We start from the raw sequence: 16,306 nt of genomic DNA, 5'->3' as shown, positions 1-16,306 counted from the left end.
TGTAATGGCACTGAGCTATCTCTAGGAGTGGGCTTTCTTTTAAAAAAGAGTGTTGTATGTCTTACCCAGCTCAATCATCAAATTCAGACTTAGATTCTTTCAGAAAATTTAGAAGGGGTTTGTGTAAGGCTGTAATTGCTGCAGCAGTGGCGAGAGCAGAAAACCAAGTCTACCACTTTACCTCATTATTGTTACATGAGTAGTTTACAGGATTTGGTGTCTTGGTCTCAAGCTGACCTACAGCTCTAGTTCTGTCAGCTGGAAGGTTGCAGCTGGCATTCTTGTATTTCACACAAAATCAGGGGAGAATATTTATTTTGTAGCATCCAAATTCACTAGAGTTAATGGCTGAGAAGGCAACAAAATAAATGTATTCAGACACTGTGGGGGAATGGAGAGCTATTTGGAAGGTGTTTGCTTCTTGATTTCCAGTGGCCTTCATTCACCCTCTGATTAATTCTTCCATGCCCTTCTGCCAGGACGGCCGGATAGCAGTGAAGGCCTGTGAAGGTCTCATGCTTTTGGTGAGTTTGCCAGAACCAGCAGCTGCCAAGTGCCTGACTCAAAGCACTTGTTTATGTGAATTGTTGACAGACAGGCTGGCCACCCTCTACAAAGCCTTGCCTCAGTCACTGGATCCCTTAGACATTGAAACAGTGGAGGCAATTAACTGGGGGTAAGAATTTTATTTTTGTATTTAATACTCAAAGTGACTTTCCACCCTTCCCTGAAACTAATTTGATAGGTGGATAATGTGTATAAAATACTCCCACACACACAGGCTAAAGCCTCAAGGGCAGAGCTGAGATAGAGCTGTAGCACAGTGGTGCACTTCGGGTGTCCAGTGTACCTGTGATTTCTGACATGGAGCCAGGTCTGCCTGCCAGTCCCTGGCAGAAATTCCTCAGGGGGCAAGTTTCTCCACTGGGTTACATCAGCAGTTTCTAGTGATGTCACTGGAGTATCTGGTGTGGATTAATATTCTTATGCAGATATCAAGGATTTAGGAAGCATAAACTTCTCACTGAACACAGTGAGCATTGTAAGCTGCTCTGAGGGGCAGGAAGGGTCTATTTGTTAACAGGCTGTTGCAAAATTTTTGCAGAAAAAAGAAGAAGGAAAGAGTTGCTGCATAAGTAATTAGCATGAAGCAAAAAATACATGCCTGTTATCCTAACTGCTTGTAATTTAGATTCTTAAAACATTTATCTTCCCTACTCTGCCTTCATTATTATGACTTGCTCCTGATCTGTTAGTACTGAGACAAAAGAAGGTATTTACAAAATGCCTAGCAAGATTTCTGGTGGTTGGAGTTTGAAATTACAAGGGGAAAGCCCACACCTTTAAATTGTGGGATAAATAAACAGTGGAGTTTTTTACCAAAGAAAGTTGTGTATTTGTTATTCCTTACAGCCCTTAAATTGAGATAGATGTTTCTTTCTGAAAGATACACTCTATTTCAGGTATACACTGTGTGGTTTTGGTCAACTTGCCTGAGGTCACTTACAGAGTAGAGAAGAACAATTGCCTTCATTTTATGGTTCTGTGACTACAGGAGTTACTGATTCATTTTCTGTAGTCTGTGTATTCTGGGAGAACAGACTTGGTGATCAGTTTTCCCTTCTGACTCCAGAAACACTTTTTCCTTCAGCATGCACTGAATATCTGTTTTGTGATGGCACTGCCAGATTCGTAAAGATCAGCAGAAAAGCATTTTTAATGTTCCTTCATTACAAGTAGGTCATTAATTATTCTGTTAGGTTCAATAAGAATGGAGTCTGAGATTCTTCAACTACTTGTAGACTAAATAAACATTTTTTCTCTGTGTGCTCTAGTTTGGATTCCTACAGCCACAAAGAAGATGCATCTGCTTTTCCAGGGAAAAGAGCATTGATTTCATTTCTTTCTTGGTTTGACTACTGTGATCAACTCATCAAAGAAGCACAAAAGGTTTGAAATGTATTCAGATGATACAACTATATTCAGCAAATAAGTAGTTCCAGTTGTTTCCTAGCTTCTGAGTTTGAGGCACACCATTTTGTACTTTTGTTTCAGACTACTGCTGTTGCTATGGCAAAAGCTGTGCGGGAACGATTCTTCATTGATGTTATGGAACCTCAGCTGATGCAAACGTGAGTAGCATCCTACAAGACACAGCAGAACAGAATCTGAATCAAGCTGATTTTGGGGAGTGGAAATCCACTCCATATCTGATATGAAAATGTTTCATTCAGTTCAGAGATTGGAATCCTCACATCAACTGCGCTGTTGCACCGCATTGTTCGTCAGGTGACTTCAGATGTGCTGCTGCAGGAACTGGTGTATTTCATCCTTGGAGAGCACAGAGAGCCAGAAACCCTGGCAGACATCAACAGGCATCCATTGAGGCACAGGCTGATCGAGCACTGTGATCACATTTCTGATGAGGTGAGGGCTGATCTGGCAAAGGAGTGTCTGCTGGCCAGTTCTGGAGTGTGGAGAGTCTGTAAAGACACTGTTGTGAAGACTTGTCATATTTGTGTCCAGTAACATCTTTTACCAAGAAAGAGAATTCTGGCTCCTGGCCCTACAAATTCCCTTTAGAAAATGAAGGCAACCTGTTTTCTCCACCTAGTAATATTTCCTTTTTTTTTTTTTTTTTTGCTAAAGATCTTTTTGTGAATTTGTGTGCCCACTATGCATATCCAGTTAGACTTGCTTGTCTGTAAGACAGAGTCAACTGAGTTTTTGTAATTGCATTTTAATTTGTTGCTGTTATTTTCCATGTTGCGTCAGTTCTGTCTTATTATCATATAAGATACAGATAAAAACTTGGAGTTTATATGAACTAAGTGTGGTTGGAGGATATATGCAATGCCAATTAATAGATGATGTGATAACTTTAAGGTCTTTACATACACTAAGCATCATTAAAACAATTAACTTCAGTAAAATCCCTCCTCAGAAGGTCCTTGCTTCATTTTTTCCATGAAACAATTTCAGCACTCTACTTTTTCAAATAAAAACCAAGCTTGCCTGAAATAAAAATCTGTATTTTCTCATATCCATTGATTCAGTATGCTTACCTGCTCACTCTGTCAGAATGAGTTATCTCTGTAAATCAGTTATCTTTGCAAAGCTAAGCGCTCTCCAGCAGTCTTGAAAAATTGTCTTTGTATTGCCTAAAGTCAGTGTTCCTTTAAAAGCCTACATAGCATCTCCATGTAAAAGTCTTTGCCTATAGATCTAGTCACAATATCCCAGTATTACTTTCTTTTTTTCTGGGTATTTATTGGTAACTTTAAGTCCTGTTGAGGGTCTCATTTGCACAATGATAATCATCGTCCAGCATGGAACTGTAGAACAGAAAGCTAAATTCTGAGTTCTCTGTATGTTCTTTGTATTGTTATTTTGACAGATTTCACAACAGGTATTTTAACAGAAAAAAAAAAAGCATTCCCATAGTGATTTTCAAATGTGTGTGAACTCTTCATCCATGTTCATACCACATGTAGCATCATAATTTCCTATTTTTTCTTATGATTTTGTTTCCTTCCATAATGTCAATAAGTAATTGCAGTGTTCTAGAATGGACAAAGCAGATAAAAGGCAAAAAGCACAGGGCAGCAGGACATCAGTTGATTGAGTTTTTACTCTTTCTGTTGCAGATCAGCATAATGACTTTACGAATGTTTGAGCACCTTTTGCAAAAACCCAATGAGCACATCCTTTATAATTTGGTTCTGAGAAATTTGGAAGAAAGAAACTACATGGAATACAAGCCTCCCTGTCAAGAAGATAAGGATGTGGTAGAGAATGGACAGATTGCTGGAGCAGTGTAAGTTTCAATTTTAAGAGAAGTTTTCACAACAAGTAACTTGGATCCTTATTTTTAGAACAAAACAGTTTTTTTTCCAGTAATTGAAAGAAAAGTGAGCCTGGAGAGCACTTGAGTGCTCTATGTATTAATCCATATCCGTAAAGTGATGCAGAAATTCTTACATCAGCAACTTAAGGAAACTCTTAGAACAGGAACAGAAAATCTAAAATTACCACAAGCCTCTTTGCAAAACAATAGACACTCAGAGGTCTTCGTGTCTCAATTTATTTATGCATCTACCAAGCTTAAATCTATGCATATTTTATTGCAATCAGTGAGAATATTCTTGCAGTCAATAACTTCAGTGTTTTGCTTATATTTATGTTCCTAGTGATTTTTGATGGAAGAAAATTCCTGAGGCACTACATAAAATAAATAAAATACTGAAGCACTACATAAAATGTATATGCTAGGTAACTCTTATCACTCAATGTTTTAGTGAAGGAGAGGTAAGGACTGGCCACACAAACTATTTTAGTCATCTAGAATATTTTAAATATGTCCTGGAGTAGAACTCTCTCACATGACAAATACAGCTAAGTTTTAAATTACTTGATGCAGTAATTTTGTCCAAGTCAAAAATGTTTCATCTGTTGTTGACATTGTTGCAAAGGTTGGTATTTCTGCATATTAATTATGTAATACATTGTGGATATTGTTATGTTCTGGAACACATCCTCATTGTTCAGAGAAGAAAAACAGCTTGCCTTGTGACCCAGAGATTTTCCTGCCTTCCATAACATTTTGTGGATGATTATGTTTTTGTCTAATGTAATTTCACAGAGATCTGGAGGAAGATCCATTATTTACTGATCTGTCACCAGATAACACATTGTCAGCTCAGGAGTGGCTCAGTGCTTCTCCACCTGTCAGTCCAGAACATCCGAAAAATGATGGGAAGACTGAAGTTCATAAAATTGTAAATAGGTGAGTTGAAACAAAGACTTGAGGAAATGTCTGAATGTGTGGGTGTCTGCACACACTGTGCAAATTAAATGTGTACACTGTAATGGATGTTATTCTGTGCCAGCTGGGAAAATTACTCCACAGAAGGAAATTGTGGCATTTTATCAGAAAGCTACTTCTGAAAGATTAGAGCTTGCATTAATTCAAATAAATGAGAAAAATAGAAAAACTTTGCAGCTAATGGTTGAATACTCAGAATTCACAGTTATAAAAGTTGCTTTTTGCAGAAATATTTGCTGTACTTGAAATGCTCTTACAGGACTTAACCTTCCTGAACAAGTCTGGGGAGTCTTGCCATAAACCTTCTGGGGAAAAAAACACCCTCAGACTTCCTTAGAACTTCAGAAGTTCCATAAACACAGACACAAAAGGAAATAATTGCCATGCTAGAGATAACCTTCTGTTCCCTGAAAGTCAGGGGGCACCTGTGTCACCTGTGACATAGCTCAGTGCCTGTCAGACTCACTGCAAATTGGATATCACAAGGAGGACAAGCTCTGCTCTAAGCAACTTAGTGATGGTAATTCTCTTAGGAACTAATATTAGGATGAGGGCTGTTTGCTCTGTCAATACTTGGTAGCAGAGCAGCACTGGTGTGTCAGTGCTGACCTATCTGCCTGCCCAGAAATAATCAAAGGTGTTAGCCAGAGGAAGCAAACAGCCCAGGGACAGCCAGGACACAGTGACATCATCACTTCTTGCCCTCTTTCCCCCAGTATCACTATTTATAGTTTATGGTGGACATGGTTTGGAGCAAAGACACAAAGAACACTCTCCTAAATTCACCTCCTGTAACCTGCATCAGGGAATAGAAATGTTTTCTGATTTGCAGTGTCCTGCAAATTTGTATTTTTTGAGATAAGATGAACTAACTCCACATGAAAAGTCAGCTACTACATATTTCTGTATATAAATTCTACAGGAGTGTCCAGCAGTTCTTGGGGTATAATGAAGGCTGAAATTTAGAATCAGGGTCCAAAGACTGGGTTTTATCTTCTGTCCAGAAATTTCAATGGGTTTAATTTATTTTTTTTAAGTTACTAATATTATTCAGAATTTCCTGATGCATTTTACATCAGATATTGCTGAAGTAATAAGGACAGAGTATTTGACTACACACCTAGCAAAGGCAATTATAGTTGTAACAGGGACATTTATATGCAGATACTCCTGGTGTGTCTTAGATGTTCATTTTTTTGCCACAACAAACTGGTAAACAAACTACCTATGAAGCAGTTTAGGAAGAATTGTATCTGTAATTCTTCTTCTCTTTTGACTGATTTATTCCCAAGTATATTTTGTTTTAGCTCTTGTAAGATGGAGTCTGACCTTTAGCAAATACTTGACCTATTTATGACTATTCCCTTTAATCTCCATTCTGTCTGCTGATTCTCAGAAAATGCTTCCACTGATGACTTTGCCTCTCATGCCAGATACAAAACTCTCAAGTACATGCCTTGTTATTACCTATAGTAGTTGGAATAGGTAGGCTTAAATAGATTTTGTGTTCTCTGTTCTTCACATAAAGTTGTGGTAGAGTCTGTGGATTAATTGACCAGACAGTTCAGCATTGTGTGTACACTGCTACAGATGATGAGGAAGTATTGATCTGGTGCTCTGTGGAATATAGTAATTAATGTACTTTTTTTCTCTTCAGTTTTCTCTGTCTTGTACCTGATGAAGCGAAGTCATCTTACCATGTGGAGGGTACAGGTTATGATACTTACCTCAGAGATGCCCACAGACAAGTAAGTCAGTGAACTCTTCCTTAGTCCTTGAGAGTTTGAAAATGCTGGTGAGAATATACAAATGGTTCTGTAAATAGTCCTATTAAATGCATCTTTGGGTAATGGAAGATGGGAAAATTCAATTTTCATTTTTAATGAAAACTTACCTTTGGAGATCTTTTGATGATGAATTCACCTTGTATTGCACTAGTGGGAATAATGGATGACATTAAATGCATTAATATTCATATAACAAATACTGTGAGAGAAAACCTGAACTGCAGATAGATTCTTAATTTGCTTCTGCATTTATCTGCATTCTCTTGGAGAATTGCCTGCCAAGCTGTTTAAAAGAACTGAAGAGAAATTAAAATGCTGCATAGGAGTTATGCAATCTGGGACTTAGCAAATAAAGGCTCATCTCAGGGAATGCACAGCCTAAGGCATTCAGGTTTGAAGTTGGGAGGTGGGGTAGGCAGGGAAAGCTTTATGATTTACTGTTTAAAAATAAATGCAAGTTTTGCTTTTACAACCATAGTTTCCTTGGTCAGAGGACAGTCACTGTTTGTTTGCAGCTTTTCTATTGAAACCCTGGGAATCTTCTAGAATAGAAAAATCTATGCAAAGGAACAGAGTAACTGAGAGCTGTATCTAGTAGGTAATTCAAAAATTCCCTAACCTTGGAATTAGGTTATCAGCTGCTAAAGATGGGACATTAGATTTTTATATTTATATTGCTTCATCTGTAGTCTCTCCTGAAAAGAGAGGGAATAGAAAGTAGAGAATAAGGAAACAAAGGTTGATGTAAAATTCCCCTATGTTGTATTTTTGGATGCCAGAAACCACTTATCATCTTCGTCTTTCATTCATGTCTTGGGAAAAAGAGTGTCCTGGGAGTTATTAGAGAGCAGAATTGCTTTCTGTCACTTCCTGACGATGGTATGGCTACTGTTAAAATATTTCCCCCCTAAGAGTAGCCCTGCCTGTTGCTGTTATTACATCCAAATAGCTGTTCCACTTCCTTATTACTATTCCTGGAAGCCTGCAGTAGTTGGTAAGCTACAATCAATGCAGAATTTTTGAGTCTGTTTTCTGATTCTTTTGCTTCTATTCCTTCCTGTGTTCTTTATTTTCTCTGCTTCAGCTTGTGCTCCTTTCAAGGTGTAATTCCTTGCAAGAGGCATCAGGCAGCACAAAGCAAATATGGGGCAAGGTAGAGAAAAACTGCCAGGGGTGTTAGGAAATAAAGAGAGGGGAGAGGAAGCCCTGAAATACTTTTAGTCTGTATGTTCTGCATGTACACATGCCTTTCCTGTCCTGGGAATTAGGGAGCAGAATGGTTTGGATAGCAAGATCAGCTACACATAATGCAGTAGAAGTGTGGAAATCTACTCTCAAGAGGATGGTTAAGAATGCAATTCCTGCTTCAAAAGAACCCTGATCAGGTTGTGTATTGTTGGTGTTGCTTTGTGTTTTGGCCCCAGCTGCTTTTTGGGAGCTCTGTTCTCCACCCACTGCTTTTCAAACTACCCTTGTAGCAGGAATACCCAGGAGAATGAGGTGCCTGCTAATAGCGGTTTACTGATAGTGTTTACTTTAGAATGACTGATCTTTTTGAGCTTAGATTCATAATTTAGCTACAGATTATGGTTTTAAGGTGTATGGACTATCAAAGGAGATGAAACAGTTTCCATGGAGATTGAAGTGTGTTTTCCTCACTACTTTTTTGTAGTTCCGGGATTATTGTGTCGTTTGCTTACGGTGGGAGTGGCCTGGATCTCCCAGGTCTTTGGAAAAGTGCAATTTGGAAGCGTCATTTTTTGAAGGACACTTCTTGAAAGTTCTGTTTGAAAGAATGGGCAGGATTCTTGATCAGGTAAGAAAAAACAAGTTAACAATTCAATTTTTGACACTTTGATCACTTTTAAAGAGCTGATCACCATCAGGTCCTGTGAATTCTCATCACTATTATAGTGTCATATTATTGTGTAATGTGCCCTTTCTTGGTCATAAGCCTGACAAGAGCCATTTGCACATATAAGTGCACAGGGAACATGTGCAGGAAGCCAGGAGTAGCTTCTAGATCAGCTCTGATATGAATCTGTGATACCAGAAAGCTTTGCAGAGGTGGTAGTTCTCACTAACCTCATTTCTGACATAAGATAGCTCAGGCACACAAGTGAAGTAACTTGTTTCAAAGACCTCATGTACTAGACACTACCTTCTTCCTCCTGCTATTACAAATTTCTGTAGAACTGACTGTACCCTAAGATTTTTTTTTTAATTTCCTGAACTTCAAAATTTGCAGGGTTTAATCTTTTTAGCTGCAGGGATTTTTTTTTAGAATTTATCTGATATGGGGCCATTTAACTGAGTCTGCTGACATATGGACAGAAATAAAAGCTCTGTGTGAAGAAGCAGCTTTCTTTAATGCTCTCAATTAGCTGGAATCACAACAGCAATCTGTCAGAACAATGCAGCACGTGTTACTCCTTTGTTTCCTTCTCCTCTTGTGAACACCAGATAATGCTCATACCTTCAAAGCTTCCTAATGAATTGGCTGACTCAAACAGCTCTAAAGACCTTCTCCTACAGTTCAGCTAGGTAGGCAGTGAATAGATTTATGGAAGGAATTTTTGTCTCTCTCTGCAGAATAACTCTGCAATAATAACTCAAAATGTAGTGATCTCTTTTACCTGTAACATCTGTGGTCCAGGGGCTGAAAGCTTCATTTGTTAGGAGATTGGGATGAATCTATTGCTGGAGTGCCAAGTGCAGAAATAACTGCCACTGACTGGAAGAAATAAGTGCTTTCATTTCAAAAGATTTATGAGGCAACTTTGCAATGCAATAGTGTGCGGTAACAAATTCAAGAATAAGATACCTAAATATTACTTATGTGGGCACATGTAGTCAGTGGAAATTTTGTCAGAGCAGCCCCAGTAGTCCCTGGGGCTCTTAGGCTGAAAGGCAAGTAGGTGTCTCTTTCAGTGCAAAGTGAATCACTCAGCTTCCTCAATTCTGTGGACTGAAAGCTCCACTCAGGTGCCTGAGCTCAGCTATCTGTTGCCATTTTTGTGGTGTCCAAGATATTCCCAGAAGTTTGTGGTTCCAACACAGATCTTGCAGGATCCACCCTCTGTGGAACCATCCAGAGACCAGCAGATACTTGGGAGTTCTGAGATGGCAGGAGATGTTTGTGTGTGGGCAGGGTATGAGGTGTCAGATCTCTGGTGAGTCAGCTAATGAGAGCTTAGACATGCAGACATGGCTAAATGTATCTGTCTTAATCTGAGCCTGAATTCATCCAAATCTCTCAGATCTGAAAGGGGGAAGAATCTGTTCTCTTATTCTTCAGTGGGATGCTAACTTGAGAGCATAAAGATGAGAATTTGAGGTCATTGAATCCTCCTCTTCTCAGTGTGATGATGCCAGTGAGGGTATTACTGCCAATATGCAGTCAGAGATTAAATGAGGCCCTGTAATCCACTTAGATCAGCAAGGATTGACACAGAGGTGTACCAAAGGAATGTCTGTCCCTCTCTTGTCAGCTTAGTCTGTTCTGCCACTGAAGAAATGGAAGGAGGTTCTACTAGTTTGTAAATTCTGGGCTGAATTAAAATGTCAGCTTGTTTTCACTGGGACGGCAAAATCAAAGACAAAAAAAAAGTTTTGAAACATAAAGAAGCCATGGTGAAAATGCTTGCTTTTATGGAAATAAGTTTCTTACTAGAATGGTCAAATCCTTTAAACTAGGCATTTTTTTTCCCCTGGAAATTTAGATACTGTTTTATTCCTTTTGACTGATAAGCATTTTCCAGCATCTGACAGTGTTGCCTCTCCCATTTGATTGATTTGGGGAATGGAGGTAGACAAGAAGCTCAGAATTTCCTGCTGCTTTCCCAGCCCAGGACTGGTCCCATCTCCCATGGGTTGCTGCCACAAAATGGCCAGGCCTTCTGCAGTGGTTCTTTCCCAGGAAAAAATAAAGTAGAAGAGAGATAACATATTAGCTGTAAACATGGATTTGTCTCTGGCAATTTCCTGAGCTCATATACTTTACCATTTCCCAGGAGAAGCAAGCAGATGTTTAATCTAGGCTGATTGCATGCTATTTCTTTAGCTGAAGAAATATTTTATGGGAAGAAGACTTGCCCGGCAATAAACAAGTGTGCAAAAGCTTCAAGTAGTTGTAGCAGCAATACAGATAATAACATCTAATGCCCAACTGTCATATTCACAGCACTTGTGAATTTTCACTTGTTGTGAAAAGCAGAGGTTGGGCCTGTCTTCTAATCTAACTTTTTATCTTTATGTATTCATAACCCTGTGTAAAAAGGGTAATTAAATAAACTAGTAGTTAAATAAACATGAGGTGGATGAAAAGAAGGCAGCATGAAAATAACTAAGCACTGTGTTTCCCTCTTTTTGCAGCCCTATGATGTAAATTTACAAGTTACTTCAGTGTTGTCCAAACTGTCCCTGTTTCCCCATCCTCACATACACGAATACCTTTTGGATCCTTACGTCAACCTCGCCTCTGGCTGCAAGTCTCTCTTCTCTGTGATTGTCAGGGTGAGTAAACACAGCAATAATTACACAATTACACAGCAATAAGTACAGCAGTAATATGTTTTAATAACTTTGTCATTCGTGGTAGTAATTGCTGGGTATTTTAAGTTGGTAAATGTTTGTCATTGAAAGCTGATTTCGAATCAAGATTGGGCCTACGTGGGTATCTCTGCTCATGCTCTTTTTTTTCTGATGAAGGGTGTTCTTGACAGTTAAGTCCTGGATTTATCAAAAGTCCCTTTCTTCTCCAGTTCCATCTCTTCCTGCTAGACTTGCATCCTAGAAGTGCTGGCTGGTCACACTGCAGTGTCCTCACTCAGAATCCCTCGCTTACCCCACGCACCAGCTGTTATTAAGCTGGTCAGAAGCCTGTTAATGATGCTGCCAATAGTAACAGAGGGCTTGGCTCCCTCTCTCCCAGCAGCCCTCCCTGTTACAAAATACACCCTTCACTCTCCTCTTGTGCCTTCCCTAAGCCCAGGAATTCACTGGTTGATTGACTATGTCAACATTTAAAAAGACAAATTAATCATTGATGTAATTAAAGCAAATAATGCTATTTGTGACAAGTGCAAGTAAGGCTTTTATATTTCTTTACTTTCTGCACTCACTCACCCTCTTTTTGGGCAGAGCAGCCTCTCTGCAGGTTGTTCTGTGAGGATGCTGAAGTGGGCACTGAGGCTGCCATCGGTGTTAACTTTGTGTGTTGATGGCCTGGGCTTTACAGGTCGTCGGGGACCTCATGGTTAGAATCCAGCGCATCCCAGATTTCACTCCCAAACTTCTGCTGGTCAGAAAACGCCTGCTGGGCTTGGAGCCAGAAGGGCCCATGTGAGTAAACACATTGCACGTTCTCCGAGACGCGTGGCTGGGTTTGTGTGTGCCAGTCCTGATTCCTGCAATTCTCTTCCCGTCCAGCATTGACCACATGACGTTACTAGAGGGCGTGATTGTGCTGGAGGAGTTCTGCAAGGAGCTGGCCGCGATCGCCTTTGTCAAGTACCACACCTCAGCCACGCCCTGAGCAGCCCTGGCCAGCCACCCCCGGGGACACCGACAGCACCCAGAGACAAGGGGGTGCCTCCAGCAAAGTGGCACGAAAGGGGATGTTGGCAAGACGAGTTGCTTTCACCAGATGTTGAGATTGCAAATGGACTTGGAGTATGAGCGTTTGGGGAGATACCAACAGGCAGCATTTCTGTGTGAAGAGCTGCAAAAGCTGCATGAAGAACCACAGCCATCAGACCTTGGTCATACTGATGACAGTGTTTAGAGAGTTTGGGCTCTTGTATATCCTGGGGCTCATGTGCACCAATTTGCTCTTTGTGACCATATTACTTTTAAAAAAGCAAATTAATTTTATAACATTTTTATGTGTTAATTCTTCTTCTTTTCAGTTGGATGTATGAAAGAAAAACACACCTATAGTAACAACGTATGTTATTAAAAATGAAGAAGTTGAAAAAAATCCACCAATCCATATACAACAGGAGATGTTAATGAGGGATCATTTTGCTCTTGGTAGATCTGAAGTACAACTCTGAGCTTGATTCCTCATTGGTTTACTCCAAGAAATCTATCAGTCTAAGATCAATACTAAAGAAATTAATCCCGGTTCGGCATCACATCCATAACAAATATATCTGAAGTGTACATGTTTGTAGCATGCTTGTCTCTGTCATTCCAAGTGATTGGTCTCCAGGTCATCCATGTAACTAGATTTGCTTTAGCTTTTTACATAGGAACTCTAGTTGTTTGACTCATGTCACCTTTACATTATAGGTTAATTATAGGTCATAAGTAGTTGTTGCTGAAACAGTATTTTTAATTTCTTTTAAATTGATATTAGTCTGAATTGGTTTAAGAATCTTTTGTGCCTTGAAAATCAGCAGCATAAGCATTCTGTTCTTTAGAGAGACATTTTTATTGCTTATCTAACCATCACAGTGATGCCAACTCACTTAAAGCATTGATAACTTATTTAGGACCAAAATTTGCACCTGCTTTTCACAGTGCTGGGATGCAGGACTGCCTCTCAGTGACCCCTTTTCCCTGAGAATGCCATCAGGCAGGGCAGGCACTGGCATTACAAGCAGAGGCCACTTCAGGGAGCTTTGCTTCTGCCCTGCAGAGGGTCCTCACTGCAGGTGGCTGTGCTGGACCTTGCAGTCACTCCCAGTGACCTGTCCTGCTCCCCACACTCGTGGCTAGAACGCCTTTCCCCTCCTTTGAGCAAGGCCAGGTAGAGCTCAGCTCCTGTTTACATTTCTTTCCTCCTTTCCTGCCCCCTGTTTGCACAGCTAATGCCCATTTCAGATGTCATTGCTCATATGCAAACATGGACTAATTTATTCAGTCACTAGAATTCCTCTAGATTTACATGACTGTACCTAGAATCTGATTCTGCTCTTTATCTATGCCTTTGAGGTCTTGTTTTTTAATATTTATGGAAGCTGGATGTTAAGAGACCTTCTAAGTTAGCAGGTTAATTAGAGCAGTGTCACAGTTAATGGGCTAAATTTATTCTTGTCACCAGTGAAGAGCATCCTGCTGTAAAAGCTTCCAGTACAGGTTCAGCTGGAGAAAGCAGTTCTGGAACTAGGGAAACATTTTTGTAGGTAAAATCTGTATTCAGTGGCTGCCTGTACTGGGACACTTTTGCAAACACTTTTGCATTTCTCTAGCAAACAAAAGTTTTACCTCTTCACCTACTGCGTTTTTCCTGCATTTAGCTCCAAGTGTTTTCAGGTCCAAGTAGCATAGTAGGACAAAATTTGAAAAAATTACACTTCATTTTTCTTCTTGAGAAACATACCTTGAATATAGCAAATAATTTCTAGTGATCTGCGTTGCAGACAGTCCACATTAGGAGTTTACTTAATACCTGACACAGTTTAGAACATGTTGATGTCTATGCAGAGTGATGTTTAATGCATACATTTGTTATTTATAAGGTCCCAATTCAGCAAAACAGTTAAACATAAGCTTAATTTCAAGTATTTTTTCCTTAAATCACAATCTTTTTACATGTGCAAAGTTAAGCAGTTGAGCAGAAATGCTGATGCTGTACTGAATTTGGGTCTTTGTTGGTTTTGCTTGAGCTTAATTACTTTTTCCTCAAATCATCTTTTTTTTTTTTTAATCCAGAATACTTCTAATGTCCCAATTTCAGTGGAAACTGGAAGTGATAATACTGCTATAAAGGAAAGTGAGTGAAATGTTAAACAAAACTTGAACAAGCATTCCAAGTAATATAAGAATTAATAAAGCCATTCAAGAGTTGCCTGATCTCAAATGAAAGCATTAACATCACATCCTTGGTTTGGCTCTTTTCAGTGGTAGCTGAACTCATCACCCTGAAAGGCTGCAGCCTCTGTGGTGTTCTGATGCACAGCACTGCAGAGCTGCAAACACAGCTCCTTAAGCTTGTCCATGAGGAAAATAAGTAGATTGAACTATGATCACCCATAAATTCAGGCTGTGGATCCATCCTCACACAACTGAAGCAATCCTTAAAGTTGCTTTAACCTAAACTGCTTTTGTGAGTGCTGCCTACAAACCCTTATTACCATACCCGATGACAATGACCTTTATTTTTGTAAAAGTGCTTTAATCTTTCTTAAGAGATGGAACTCATTTAATTATTTTTGTGGAGATATTTTTCATGCACTTTTTTTTTAATGATTAGAAGTTAGTTCAGGTCCATGTTTTCACCTTTTTGATCTATGCATGTCATTGAGGAGCCCATTTTGTTTTTGTGTGCATGTGTTTGTATGTGGTTATTTATTACCCAGAGAGGGCCACCAGAGAAAATACTTGGCCTGAAGAGTTCATGGCTTGTGCAGATCCTCCAGATGTCAGTGGGAAAGAAAGTGCTCATCACCTTAGAGAATGGGGCCACTGGTATTAAATAGAATACTTGAGATGGGATAGAATAATTTTTTATTTCAAAAAGCAGATCCAAACCACATTCTAATCTTTGATGCACATGTGTGTAAATAGAAACATTGTTTTGTTTTGTTTTTTTTTTTTCATTTATAGTATGTATTTGATTTAGACTGATTTAGAAATTTTTGTAATAAGCCATGTGCTAGCTCTGGTAGAACAAGTTTGTCCTTAGGTTCTCCTATGACTGTAATATTCCTGGTATTCAGATTCTGTCTGTGTAATGTTCTTACTCTATATTTGTCTGTGCAATATAAAAGCTGTGACTTGATGCACAGCTTGAGTCTGGTTGTACATCACCTATGTATATATATATACATATATATATAAAAGGACCAGAATCCCAAGCTTGCTTACACTATGATTAGTGTAAAGATTGCCACACTTCATTTTACAGGGCACAAGTAATCATGGAATGGCTTTGTAAGTGCATGGTAATTTCTACCATAACCTGCTGTGCAATCTCACAGGTGACATTTTATTATTGCTCTTTGTTTTGCTAGAAGAAATACTAACCTGAAGGACTTGGTGAGATTAAAGGGTCCTGGAGTAGACCTGGGGCTACATGGAAAATCCATATCTGATATTGCATATCATACAGGGTTTTCAAACCATGTCCTCAATGCTTTCTGTGCCCTGTAAAATAGTGTAATTATATAAAATATATACTCCTTGTTTTGCCTCCTGCCTTGTTTACATTAAACAGAGGATATTCAGTAAAAATTTTCTAATAAACTTTGTGTAGGTCACTTACTAACAGTGTTGCCAAGGTTTCACAGGTGTGGGAATTTCCAATGAGGAATTGTTGAAACAGCCACATTACCAGACATACAATATTAATTTTTATGAAGGAGGTTGTGATAAAACTCAACTTTTTGTGCTAAAAAATGCATGGAGGATTAAAAGGGATATTCTCAAAATAAATTAATTTCAGTGAAGCAACTGCTTCTATTATTACAGAATCCGTAATAATTTTTGTATGGGTGACCTTGAGACAGAATATGTTTTAACATTTTACATCTTGCCTTTGATCCTGAAGTCCTCATTTATTTTGAGTCTGTCACTACAGCATCTTCTGGGATAAACTTGTTTCCTGTGCTGTGCAGGGCTTGGACTGAATCAGCATGCTCTTGGAGGAGGATGGGAAACCTGGGGGAATGGGCAGGCTGGAGCCATCCTGGAGCCATCCTGGGCACAGATTAACATCAGCTCTTTCCTGGGAGCCCTGATATCCCTC

The 16,306-nt window shown here is 39.3% G+C and overlaps 1 protein-coding gene across 2 annotated transcripts in view; it reads left to right on the top strand.

The window, feature by feature from the left end:
- FHIP2A (FHF complex subunit HOOK interacting protein 2A) overlaps positions 1-16,007 on the top strand; it is a 33,908-nt gene extending 17,901 nt beyond the window's left edge. For both annotated transcript variants that reach the window (XM_059476725.1, XM_059476724.1), the window contains 11 exons: positions 480-676; positions 1,836-1,950; positions 2,056-2,132; positions 2,235-2,427; positions 3,648-3,817; positions 4,643-4,786; positions 6,483-6,573; positions 8,285-8,428; positions 10,987-11,127; positions 11,852-11,955; positions 12,043-16,007. In XM_059476725.1, coding sequence (XP_059332708.1) covers positions 480-676; positions 1,836-1,950; positions 2,056-2,132; positions 2,235-2,427; positions 3,648-3,817; positions 4,643-4,786; positions 6,483-6,573; positions 8,285-8,428; positions 10,987-11,127; positions 11,852-11,955; positions 12,043-12,148 — 1,482 coding nt within the window. In that variant the 3' untranslated portion in view covers positions 12,149-16,007. The remainder of the gene's footprint in view (positions 1-479; positions 677-1,835; positions 1,951-2,055; positions 2,133-2,234; positions 2,428-3,647; positions 3,818-4,642; positions 4,787-6,482; positions 6,574-8,284; positions 8,429-10,986; positions 11,128-11,851; positions 11,956-12,042) is intronic.
- Positions 16,008-16,306: the final 299 nt, after the last annotated feature.

Source organism: Ammospiza nelsoni, chromosome 8 (assembly GCF_027579445.1).
Source record: "Ammospiza nelsoni isolate bAmmNel1 chromosome 8, bAmmNel1.pri, whole genome shotgun sequence".
NCBI lineage: Eukaryota > Metazoa > Chordata > Aves > Passeriformes > Passerellidae > Ammospiza > Ammospiza nelsoni.
The sequence above is the reverse complement of the archived record's forward strand: the minus strand, read 5'-3'. Positions and strand labels throughout refer to the sequence as shown.